Raw genomic sequence first — 13,379 nt, forward strand, 5'->3', positions numbered from 1 at the left:
TAGTATCAAAACTTCTCAGGTAAAAAAAAAAACTTCAATCAGCCCTGTGTGTGCCTTGATCTGAAAAGTATGACAAGTATTCTTCGATGTAACGCGGCATGTGATTGGCGGCACTACTGCTAGTGGTGCTACAAGAGTGAACAGCGCTAACAACAGCAACAGGGATGACGGAGCCTCACAGTTTATATGGATGGATGGAAAGTACTGTTTTGGTATCAGAATCTCTTTAATGGCACTGGAATTGCAACTTGTAATATTGAATTTATTGTGTCAAGGTGCAGTCAGAGCAATAAAAAGTGACGCCAAGGAGTCCAGACCAAGCGTCCATGGGTGGCGACTTGAAAATGAGAGCGGGCCGTGTTGTGCAGTGTGTTTCCGTCTGGACTCGTTGCATCTCTGACTCTCTGGGACCTTTCTGATGGAGCAGAACATTGCCCACTAAATCTAACTACGTTATAGAACTGTAATTTGTACCAAAGCAAATGGTCAATTCATTGACACAAGTGTCTTGGGAGGCAATTTACTGACCAGAAAGAGACCCTTGGGAAATCTGAATTGGCCAACTCTAAGTGATTGGAGTGCAAAGGGGTCAGTAGGACTCTAACCGCGTGCTTGTCAGATTATCCAACAACATTTGAAGCCCCTCCCACCACAACTTTCTGATGTCAGAATTGGCGCGGCTCTATCGAAACGCAACGAGCACGACCACTTAGAGCAGTGAGGGTGAAGATATAGGAAAGGTTTGTACTCAATGTTCTTCTTCCATCACTTTGAATAAGTATAATCAGTTCATCCTTGAGTCCAGGTGGACGTCTGTGACAAATTTGATGGCGTTCCTGAGATATTGCAGTAACGTGAATGGAGCGAACGGACAGACAGACAGCGGCCGTTGACCGGTGCAAATACGTCATAAAAATTGAATTAATAGACTCTCCACAATACTGTCAGTCACTGTATATGACGATCATAAACTGCAAAGCCCTTATTTAATGTAAACACTGAAATGACGGCATGAATATGACACAGTGAACAGCATGTATGTACTTACACACTATGGAGCACACACCAGCCACAGTGAGGGTCCCCTGATCCCAGACAGGCTCCACAGGAGCTGTACTGCTCGCAGCTCTCCACCGGTACACGGGTGACCTGGGAATAAAACACACACACACACACACCTGTCTGGTTAATATCACACACAGGCGCCACCGTGCACACCCCCATCAAAACAGCTTAAACCATACAGGCCCGGTGAACGCGGGATCTACCGGAGGTGTCCTGCGCCTGGAACACGAGATTAGACGGGGAACAAGCCCACTGTGACTATCGGAGATAAACAGCTCTGGAAGTGCTGCTTATAACTCCACGCTGCCGGAGGGGGAGAAGCAGAGGTTCAAACACGTGTAAACACACACATGGGTTCAGATTACACCGTGTGACAAACATCTCTTTGTGATGTCTGCCGAGTACTGCCCACAGTTCTCCAGTGGACCAGGGAACACTGGTGCCAGCATGCAGTTACATTCAAGAGAAAACAAGTAAATGGCTCGGAACTGTTCGCTGAAATTAATCTGACTGGGCCTTCCGCTAAGATACTTTCTATCATCTAATTCTTATTGGACAGACTGACAACTGTACATTCACTTCCTGTATTATACTATGTTTTCTTGAGATGTGTTTTGATCATTTTCCGTTGTTGCATGTCGAAGAATTTGGCCACAATCACCTATTTTTCTCTCTAACAGACTCAAATTGAAAGATAACCGATCTGAAGGCCAGATTTACCAACCTAGGGTACCCTTTCAAACTTCAGCTTTAATTGTAAATCAATAATAATAACATGTTCCTCATATTTCCTTCGAGCAGTCAAAAGACAGTGAAGACTGAATCGTCATTCTCTTCCTTTGTTTTATTCACACTGAAACTTACACATGGTTGACACACTTCTGCACTACCCCTATTCAGAACATAAAAAGGACAGAGTTTGCTGAATATCAGTGACTCTCTTGCAACGAATATGCTATTGAACATAACCGCATCGCGATAAGCATCGAGGGTTACTTCTTTTGTCTGCTAAATCTCTACCGGCTGCCATCTGTGTGTCTGCATGACTAAGATAAGATGAAACTTTAATGATGTCTTTGGGGAAATCGGAGAACTTGGGTATTAACAAGGACATCAAACGGCGCCGTCCAAATTTACCTGCCTCTTAAACTTCAACCGAAGAAGCACACAAAAGTAAGAGAGGGAGGGAGGGAGGACTGGAGAGAGAGGAATCATCATTTCAGAAATCCATTTCCACTGATGGTTGTCTTTACACTCGTCATTAAACAGACAACCGTGTTCTGCCGCCGCGTGCGTTTTTCCGCCATCTGTCTGCGTGTCTATCAGGGAGAGTTACCCCGAGTTTCACCCACGCGCCGGGGAATTATCCACAAAGCGGGCGATATTGGGACGCTTTAATCATACCTGTGCACACTCGGGTGTGCTCCCTTAAATCAAAAAAAATCACCAGTGAATTAGCATCCATGTGCTTTATCTCAACTTGCCGGAAGCAGTTTGCTGGTGACAGACGGATTGGCAAACACACACACACACACACACACACACACACACACACACACACACACCACCGTAGATTTCATTAAGGAAATTGCTCCCCCCCCCTCCCAACCCCCGCTGTTCCCTTCATCGTCAAATAGCTACTTGAACATTTAGGACATGGGTTCATTACTCGTCCTCACCGGACATTTGTAACACCGGTTTCAGTGAGACATGCTAACAAGGTTAACAAGCTGCTCCTTCCTATATCCTACCCTCTTCTTCCTTTTCCCCCCGTCTCTGCATCCTTCCCTCCTTCCTTTTCATTGTCCCTTCCTTTGTCCAACCATGTAATTAACTAGATGTTTAACAGCTGATGTTGGACAGGGCACTGCTGTGTCTGGACATACATGTGCATGCAGACACACACACACACACACACACCAACATTGAGAGTACGACATCAATAACACTGCAGAGGCGGGGGGGGGGGGGGGCCACACCAGGTGAGCAGGAAGGTGGTGAGGGTGAATTCTAATGGAAGCTGCAGGCGCAGCAGTGTAGATCCTTCAAAGAGCAAAACTCTTGCCCTGTTTTTTTCTCTTTACTTCTCAACCTTCAAACAGCAAATCAGGCTCTTTTCATGTCTTTAGCCTGAACAACTGCCGTGTGATTAATCAAACACACGTGCGCATGTTGGTGTTCTCGTCACTGTGAACTCTGCGCTCCCATCAGGTGACTCCTGTTGAACAGAGCGGCCTCTGATGTCCTTCTGCACAGCCACGTTGGTCCACGGTTCAAAGTCTTCAAAGGCTGAGAGGTCTCAACAACTAAAGAGACATTTAAGTCCCGGCCACACCGCAGGGGAAAACAATTCCATTCATATACAGTCTGTAGATAGTAGATATTATTATTATCATCGCTCATTGCGCAAGGAAAAGAGGTGTTTGGTCTAAACCTACATATTTCATTCTATTTTGATTTACTCCTCCCCAAAATACAACCAAATACTCTGCCCCAGTCACATGATCTCATAGCTCTGGACCAGCAGTGGACAGTTGGACTGTTATATTGGACGATTTGGACCCTCACTACTTCAGCGATGTCGGGACAGGATGCGTTTTGTAGTCGTTAGTGGCAATGAATGGTATACAGTGTTTACACTGCAATGGTTTTTAAAGTCAAAAGCTTGAGAAGCTACTTTTGCATGAGGATGAGCCCAGAAAACCCAAAGTGTCATTCATTAAATTAATGCAGCAAACATGTTTATCAGAATGGACGTGCAATACAGGAAAATTACACAGGTTTTGCCTTTTGTGGTAGGGATGTGTATGTTCCTTATGTGACATATATAAAGCTGCATCTGTAGAGATATTTGTAAAACAGCACATCTCTGAACTAGATGCCTATCATCCCCCCATTGTATTCCTCACATTGTACATCTCCTTCTGTGTCACTCCGATGTACAGTACGACACTTATGGCGGATTCATAGCATGATGATAGTAACCTGTGTCTGATAACTATTATTATGCTAGCATTACCAGGCACAGGCCTCTTAGGGACACCAAATAGCAGCAAATTGCCGTTATTACTTGCGCCTGGACAAATACCATGCTAGTAATACAGCATATCTGATAGCGGGAGGAGAGAAGAAAAAACATGTCATGCTCAAGCACAATAGCCAGGGAGAGACGTTTATTCATTGGGGCTTTGTGGTTGTAGGGCAGATGATGCATTCCAATGGAACAGTTCAATTATTGAGTTTTAGAAAACAGATAATGGGAGCCAAAGACTCTTTGTCTTACTGAGGTGGCTAGGGAGTGTGTGTGTGTGTGTGTGTGTGTGTGTGTGTGTGTGTGTGTGTGTGTGTGTGTGTGTGTGTGTGTGTGTGGAGTAAGTAAGAGAGGACCACCTTTTTATATTAAATATGGCATGTTCATTCCTGGCCTATTTGCTGCTGCAGAGGGAAACACATCCATCTGTGGACAGTGGAGGGAGGCGGGAGGAGAGAGGGAGGGGAATTAGGAGACGAGGATGGACGGACTGGGATCACGGTGGGTGAAACAACCCACTGTTCATTTTAGTATTCAAACAAATAACGGACGCCGTCCGTAGACAAACTAATCTTCCAGCGGGATTCAGATAATTTAGTTTTTTTAAAGGTTGTCGTTGTGTTTCCAGATTCGAACGAAGAACGGAGAAGGCAGGGGAGATAATGGAGGAGAGAGTTTATTGCAAATAAATAAGAGCTCTCTCATTTGGGTCATGATAGAAAGGCTCTTAATTTGCCTCGTGGCGAATGAGGTTGGAGGGGGGTAGGGGTGTGGGATGAAGTGGGTGGGGGTGAGGGACGGAAGGGGAGAATGGATGAGAAAGTCACACAAATGTAATTGCGACTGATGTTTCGTTCGGCATACCGTGCGGTGCCAGCTAGTCGCGGCTATAGGCCCCGGCTGTAATTGTCCATTGGGTGTAATATGGGGGAGAATGTGAGGCGCTATTACTACACAATAGGCTGACGGATGGCTCATTCTGCCAGCCAGCTGGGTTTGAAGGCGTACAGGCCACACTAACGAACACACAAACACACACATAACCAGCAATGCGGTCGTTTCAAGTTGTGCTATGCACGTTCTGGCGATACAGAGACGGTCTATGCGCGGTGAACTTCAACATGGGGATGTGAAGTCAACGAAAACCAGGCCGCTACACACCCTCTGGATGGAGGAGCTGCAGAATGAACTTACATACACACAGGTGCTTCCTGGATATAAAATACACAACATTTCTCTTTTCTTTATTTTTCTCTTTTTGTCTATCTGTAATTTCCTTCCTTTCCTCTACTCTGTCTTCCTCTGTCTCTCTGTTATGCTCTCATCAAACACAGCAAATGAGGCCATAGATCACTAGTAGACACCGACAAACACAGGAGGAGACGGAGAGACAAACATAGAGATCCTGTAAAAGTCATTCTTGTTTTTGTGAACTCGCTAATCACCAGCAGGTATTAGCCGTATCCCAACAATGAATGCTATAATGATAAAGTGTCATATGAGTTTATGGTCTCAATCTCTAGTTTCCAGTCTTCTAAAATACACAGTGATACAGTGATGTTTAATTTAGTAAATCATGGTCCATTTAGAGTCAAGTAACAACAGAGAAGGCTATGCTTTAGCGCTTGGCTACCTTGTCATTGACAGGTCGCTAGTTTAGCCTAAAATGCCTCATTCAGCGGTCAGTAGTGCTGAACCCCCTCGTGTCACTACTGGTTGTAAATAGCCAAGATGGCGACGGCCAAAATGCAGAACTCTGGGCTTCAAAACAGCAGTCCACAAACCAATGGGTGACTTCACAGTGACTATGTCCACTTATTATATAAAGTCTACACTATGGTGGAAACCAGAGCGTCTCTGACAGTTTATATAATCAGCAAAACCTGAACAGTGCTCCCCTTTATCATCTCATCCTCTTGTGCGACTCCTTCACAATGCGATGATGATGGATGCCGTCTAAAAGTGATAAAAAGGCATATTTTTCATTTCATTTCGGTTTCAGGTTTTAGCACAGATGAGCTGTAGTCCGTGTCCTTGTTCAAACGCAGGTTCCTTTCAACCACATTAAGACATCTCTCTCTTTCTACAGCTGTCCGTCTCACAAATCACAATCTGATCAGCCGATCACTCATCTCTCTGCCTTGACAGTCAGCTGGAGCGTGTGTGTGTGTGTGTGTGTGTGTGTGTGTGTGTGTGTGTGTGCAAGAAAGGACAAGGACTTTGGCAGACACGAGGCCACTCAAACACATGCTTGTGTAATGCAATTGTAATACAATTGTAATATATAAAATGTCACACCACAGTCGAAAGTTCTTTCTTCTAGTTTTTGACAGCAAACTGTGAATATGCAAATTATTTATGAGTACACATTGAAATATAAAATCTGAAATGCCATCATGAGTCATGCGCATATAATAACATGATATATCTTTGAAATAAAAATCAAGTGGTTTGGAAAGTCCATGCTAATTGCCTCAAGGCAGCGTGATGTGCCCTTCTGTCCGGTTCTCAACGAGGAAACCCCAGAACGCATCCAAAGGGCTCCACAGACCGCTAATGAGCGCAGGGGCAACTGCGATCAACTCTTCTCGTGGCACTTCCTCTACTGTTGTCGATTTAGGAAAGAGGAAACGCTTTTTCTTTTCTGTGGCGGGCTGCTTTTGGAGCAAAAAACGAATTTTGGATTGTTAATAGTAGTGAAGTAGTGACAAAGTAAGTGTATAAGTGACTGTTAACCGATGCCGCTGGTTAAATCCACAAGGGGCTCAGAGAGGTTGGGAAAAGCCAAGTACGAGAGCTTGAGACAGCAGCAGCCTGGAGGACTTCAACGTCTTTTGCTCAGAGACACTCCAGAAATGATATTCAGTTTGTCCCCTGCTTGAAACGACAACGGTGTCTTTAAGCGACAGCCCTAAACCTAACTCACTAATTTAAACTTACCCACGCAAAACCCACTGCTAAGACACGCCGTTCCAAATTGCAACGCGCCACGCCATTAGCCGACAGGGCCCAGGGGCACTTCCAGCTGATTTCTGTCTCCTCTCCTCGTTACTCTCCCGGTCTCACAACTTCAGAGTTGGACAGGCACGAGAGAAACGGCTTAAAAAAAAAGGGAGCGCGACGGCGGTCTTTTATCCCTGACCTCCAAGTGCCGTAAATGCTGAGTGAATTGAACATGAACCGTCTCTGATGCGGTGCCAGGGGTAGGGTTTCTCCACTGTGCAGTACAGCGCGGCCGAGCACATTTCTGTACTGTGGCTGAATGGATACACGGAGGTACATCATCGGGCCATTATGTCGCTGTCTGAAGGGGCCTCGCGGAGGCAAGGGGCGAAGGTGCTTGCTGCCGACGGGGGGGGGGAGGAGGGGGAGGCCTGGACCTTGCCCCGCGTGTTCAGTAGTGGAAACGGGATGGTGATGCCCGAGCGGAGGGAAGATCAGACACAGAAGAAACAGAATGTTAAGTGCGAGTCCAGTTTGTAAACGTAAAGAATAACTCATCGTAACGGGTAATGGGTAAGGAGAAAGCGTCACCTCCAAGCAGCAGCGAGACCGATAAGTATACAATAACCGAGTCATTCGGGACAAAGGTACAGCAGAAATCAATAGATTATGAGCTGTAATCCGCTTAGTCATTTATTCAAAGCAATTAGGGTGATGTCATCTTTAGGGACGCGCAAGATACAAGAAATATCTGTCCCGGTGACATCGACAGTGGAGGGTGGTGACAGGATGAAAAATCTCCCTTGCCCCGCTGTTTTTATTAGATCGGAACAATTTGAACATGTAACGAGGAAACAACGGCAGTGATAAAATTGATTTAGTGCCCCTGTTCATTTTTTATGAGCGCCAAAATGACGTGATATCGCCGAACAGAAAGGGATGGGCCGAAAGCTTGCGGCAGGCAAAAATACACGGAGTGGGGGAACATTGAGAGACTGTGTGTGTGTGTGTGTGTGTGTGTGTGTGTAGTAGCAGAGACACAAAGAGAGCCATGTATAAATCCATCGCACGCTAATCGAAAACTACCCTCTCGCGGTGAATCGGGCAGTTTTATGTTTTCGCACTGCGTGTGTGTGTGTGTGTGCGTGCGAGTCAGTACTGCTATACAGAGACGCAGTCTGTGCGCCGCAGTCCAATATACCACTTTTAATTATGTGTGTGAGTGAATATGGGAAAAGGTAAATTGCTCTGTCAAGCGGGGGAATGGGCTTTGTGATGTTTGAGCTCTCATCACTTGGCATTTCTATTATTCAACAAGGAGAGAGGAACGAGAGATGAAGAAGAGAAGGAGAAGGATGGTATACCTCACTTCTGGAAGGGATTATCACAGAGAGTATGTATATAACAGGCTTGGTGAGAAAAGTCCTGACACAGGCCCCGGGAAGCCAATGGGAGGAGGGGTTTCCGAAGGTGAGGTGCATCACCTCCATCAGCAGCATTCTGTTGGTGATGATTCACCACCTAGCACCTAGCACGTAGCACCTAGCACGAACCAGCAGGCTGACAGACGAGTTTGTGGAGCATTTAGCAGATGTGTCCCTCAGGACAGGAGCTTGTGGCCATTAAAATGAGAATTTATGTAGAAACTAGCACTCGGCCAAAAAAATTACTCTAAATGAAAGCTAATATTAATCTGTGTCTGTTGGATGTAGGTTTGTGACTAACGTGTTCACCATGACAACTACTTCATGAGGTGAATGTACGTGCATGTCCTCAATAGACTGGACCACTGAATATAAACTAAAAGTCTATCTGGAGTCCAAAGAAAACAGAAACAGTTTTAGGGTTTTTTTTTGGCTTGAAAAATAAAAAGCTACAATTTAACCACCCCAAGGCTTGGCCAGCAACCTTAAACCCAGAACCATTATCTCTAGTCCACGCAGCCTCTGGCTAGGAAGACGCCCGTCAGCAGCAGGCGGGGAGGCGCTGCTGGAACACAAGTTCACATTCTGCTGCAGACGGAAGATCCTTCTTCTGTCTGACGCAGCTGCTGGGAGAGCAGTTACTTCACAAAGATGAGGCAGGAAGTGACGGAGAAAAGGGAACAGACTATATCCTGCGAGCCAATTATATTTCCTCACCTCCTCGGCTCTCTCTCTCTCTCTCTCTCTCTCTAACAAAATCTCACAAAATAATGAGCCCCTATGAGAGAAGCCATCATATAAATCTTATATTTTAAATCTAATACTTTACCAATTTTACCAGATGCTAAGATAATCGTTCTTTCTGTAGCTTCATATTGGATGGGCAGACAAGAGACTCAAATGGCATCTATCTGTCTCTCGCTTCATCCAACGCTCATTGGGAAGGTGAAACGTATACTATTCAACCCCTTGAACTGGACCGACTCTCCGGGATTAAGGAAACGGTTCCGGATCGTCTGAAAAAAGAGGAAGCGATCGCGGTGGTTTTTCTCCGCGAGGCTCCTCCCCTCTCCTGCCACCAGACCTCCTCACAGTCGCAGCGCTAACATGCACAGACATGTAGTGGACATATCAGTGCTCATCAAAAATAAAACACCGGCTTCAATAATTGAAAGAGACTTCCTGGCCGTCATCTTTAATGCAGATGACAGGAGTTAAAAGGGGAAGTGTGCGAACACCCCCCGGCATGGGCTTTCTGGACACCGATTGCTGAACACAGGCCCAATGCTGGGAGTATCATCCAATGGGATATCATCGCTACATTATTCTGAAGATTTCCCCCCCGACGCACTCTTCTCTTTCACCAACGTGAGCGAGTGCTTTGACTCTGGACCTTTCCTTCGTAATATTGCTGATCTAGTGTTGCGGTAATATGTTGGTGATGTAGAAAGATCCCGCCGCTTCTCATGTGCTAATGCTGCAGTTGGACCCCGTTGGCAATGTCAAAATGTTTGAGAACCAAATCCCATTCTGAATCATCTTTCTGCGGTTCAGTGCGTATATGCGTTTGTGTGGGTGGACTCCCTCTGCTTGAATATGCATTTATGGATCTCCCTGTACGGTCCATGTCGGCCCTGCGGGACCGCTGTTCATGATGGAAGGGCCTCACCCCCCGTCACCCCCCGTCACATCAACACCGACGGCGTCCACTCTCATCAATTACACTCCACTGTCTCTTCGCGCTTATTCAGATGCGCGGAAGTCAATTATGTCTAATTGCTGGTAATTTACACAGCACTCGCATGGCAGTTACTGTCCACGTAGCGGGGAAGTCTTGTTGAAGGTTATCACAGCGCGCTCATTAACCGTTATGAGATAAGAGAGCCGCGCAAGGCGAAGGGAGGAGGGGAGGGAAGGCGGACGTAGCGGAACTCTGCAAACTGGAGCATCAAACTCTCATGGTTAAAGTCGTTAGTTAAGTAGTTAACAGCAGCTCAATGGTGTGTGTGTGCACACACACACACACACACACACACACACACACACACACACACAGGAGGAGGACGAGGCAAAAAAGGTGAACAAAGGAGAGTAATGAGGTTTGGGTGGTGATTAACACCACGCTGGGTTCAACCACCGGTCACACCTTTTGGCCTCAATGAATTTGTTCATAAGCATAAGGGCAACTCAACCTGTTTCCTACAACGTGATTGGTTGATGCCTTTATTTTGCGGTGCGAAAGCTCAGAATAAAACGGTACGTTTTTTTTTTTGCCGCGTAGTATTCAAGTGCTGTGTGAAAATATTCATGAAAAAAAACAACAGTTCAATAAAAATGTGTCAGTGAATTGCACAACAACCCCCCTAACCCCCAAGTGTGTAAAGGCCTTTAGACTGGAGAATGGGATGAATAGCATAACGTTTTCTTTTCTGACTCCATCTCTCAATTGCAATATTTACTCAACAAAATGTATGCTTATTGGTGGGCTGCTGCAGCGGGGGAAAGCGAACCACTAACAGGACAGCTGGGAAGCTGCTGACACCATTACCGTTACCGTTTAAAATGATAATGCCACCAAGCATATTGTCAAAAACAATAAGATGGTGTGAAAGCTGCTATACTTCTTAATTATAAATATTTCACGCAACACCAATTAAAATGCAAAGGCGGTGTGTGTGCACCGCATCCCCAGTGGAAGGGTGGTATGGGGCTTCAGCCTATATGTGACACATTTTAATATTCATGATATTAATTGCCACTTATGACTCTATATGTGTATGTTTGCGTGTGTAATACTGCTTGAATTGCAAATGTGTCCATGCGTTGTATGTGGTACTGTATGTATGTACTAAGCTTGATTGCTCGTTTCCCCCAGTGCATGTTTTGAATACACTTTTCCTCATGAAGTCTTTATGGTGCTATTCCATCGTCTCCATGTTCTTTTATTTTTGCTCGCCCTTTCTAACCTTCACGACATCAATTGTCAGTAGTGAAGAGGGATGTGTGTGTATTTCTGTGAGCACTCAGCAAGTCTAAATTGTATTTATGAAAGTGCGGATTGCAAAATCGTTGCAAACATACACACTCTCAAAAAACACACGCACCAACCGAGCTAAGTGTGCGTGTATTTGTGCACCACGTGCCGTCACGTAATCACAAGATCTCTCCCCACCGAAATCACTAGACCTCATCAGGGATGCCAACGGCGACCCAGCGGGCTGCATTACGAGCCGCAGACCGCTTGGTTTTCCGCGTGCGTGATTCTCGTACCTGCTTATCGGTGAGGGCGTATAGGTACTGGTGGTCCGGGCTGAAGAGCATGTCTCTCAGGATGGGGCTCCCGTCTTTTACCACCACATTCTCATACAGCAAGGCAGGCTGGGTGATGGAGTTCACCAGGATCTGGAAGAGGAAAAAAAGGGAAATGGAAAAATAGCCACGATTACAATCAAATGTTTTTTAAATTATCGTCTGACAATGACACAAAAAACAAAACAAGTTTCCATACTTGTCCTTGATGAGGACATGCACTGGAGGAGGACAGAAGCTGATGTCTGTCAACTTCAGCGTGAGCTAGCTTTTAGCTTTTTCAGCTGTAGCTAACTGAACGACAGCTTAGCTAACTAAGTTGATACAGTTTTGCCACAGCAGTACGCCTAAATGCAGTACAGTAAACTGCCGATTAGCGTTATGTGCACTGGCTGGTGTTGTTTTATGTTGAAAGTTAGTTTCGTCTAGGTCGTTAGCTGAAAGCTGGTGCTCGGCGTGTTTGAGTACCAGAATTTTTAGCTAAGCTAGCTAGCTCTCAATGAACAACCAAGCTTTACATCAATCTGCATGCTTAATATGTTCATTATTTGTTGACATACATGGTTGTAAGTTACATGTTTGACTAAATGTAACATTTTACTACATTATGTCAGTCTGGGGTATTAATCCCGTGCATAGTCCACCGTTATTTGGTGAAGCCTAACTACAGTAATCAACTATAATGACGGCTCTTTTGTTGGAGCTTAAGGTGTTGAGTCAGGCAAAATTACAGAGTTACGAGGGTTCTTCTTCCTTGAACGAGCAAGTCATTCTCCTTCTCTCTTCTTGTCTGGATCTTTCTCCTTCTAATTTCCCGACCTCCATCTGCTCATCCATCACCTGATAGCATTTTCGTCTGAAACAACTTTTGTGTTTTTCTGTCGCCCAGACTCGCTCTGTCATTTACTTTCTTTTTTTCTTCTCTATTCTCCCTTCTCCCAACAGTCTCTGCAGTTATTATCTGCCAGATCACAACCAGACTTTTCCTTAATCATTTTTTTTCTGAACAGAAGGTTCATTAACAGACAGACTGTCATCACTGAATGTGCTTTTGTCGCTCAAGAGGGGAGGGGGAGGCTTTGGTTAAAATTCAAGTGCTTTGACAAATCCGCATTTCAGCGGGACGCTCAGAGTCCAAAGTCTTGGTTTTTTACACTGGGTGGAAAAATGTGAGGCATGTAGCAGCAGAAACAGAAGAGTTGTGTTGGAAAAACCTGACACAGGGCCTTTACCACCTCTGACAACAAAAGTTGTAAACTTTTCTGACTTGCAAGACAGGTGTTTGTATGTGTGTGTGTGTGTGTGTGTGTGTGTGTGTGTGTGTGTGTGTGTGTGTGTGTGTGTGTGTGTGTGTGTGTGTGTGTGTGGAGGAGGTGTCCCCGAGTTGTTACTGTCCAAAGGTCATTTGTTTTAGCTGCCCCTTATGTTGCTCCCACATGAACACAAACACCCTGAAACTTTTATTGATGCGAGGGCGACCTTTTGTCCTCCTGTATGTCTGGCTGCGAACAACAACGCAGTCGGGCAGAAGAAAAAAAAATATTTGGGCCATTCTAAAACTTCTACACGCCCTGGGCCGCCTTATCGGTTGCTATGAGTGAAGGACT

General features: G+C 45.4%; 1 protein-coding gene across 1 annotated transcript in view; it reads right to left on the reverse strand.

The window, feature by feature from the left end:
• LOC306743580 (plexin-A1-like) overlaps nucleotides 1–13,379 on the reverse strand; it is a gene marked incomplete at both ends in the record, with an annotated part of 182,910 nt that overhangs the window by 93,112 nt on the left and 76,419 nt on the right. The window contains 2 exons of the mRNA XM_079226108.1: nucleotides 1,049–1,149; nucleotides 11,734–11,865. Coding sequence (XP_079082234.1) covers nucleotides 1,049–1,149; nucleotides 11,734–11,865 — 233 coding nt within the window. The remainder of the gene's footprint in view (nucleotides 1–1,048; nucleotides 1,150–11,733; nucleotides 11,866–13,379) is intronic.

The sequence above is a fragment of the Taurulus bubalis genome (assembly GCF_910589615.1).
Source record: "Taurulus bubalis genome assembly, chromosome: 11".
Taxonomy (NCBI): Eukaryota; Metazoa; Chordata; class Actinopteri; order Perciformes; family Cottidae; genus Taurulus; species Taurulus bubalis.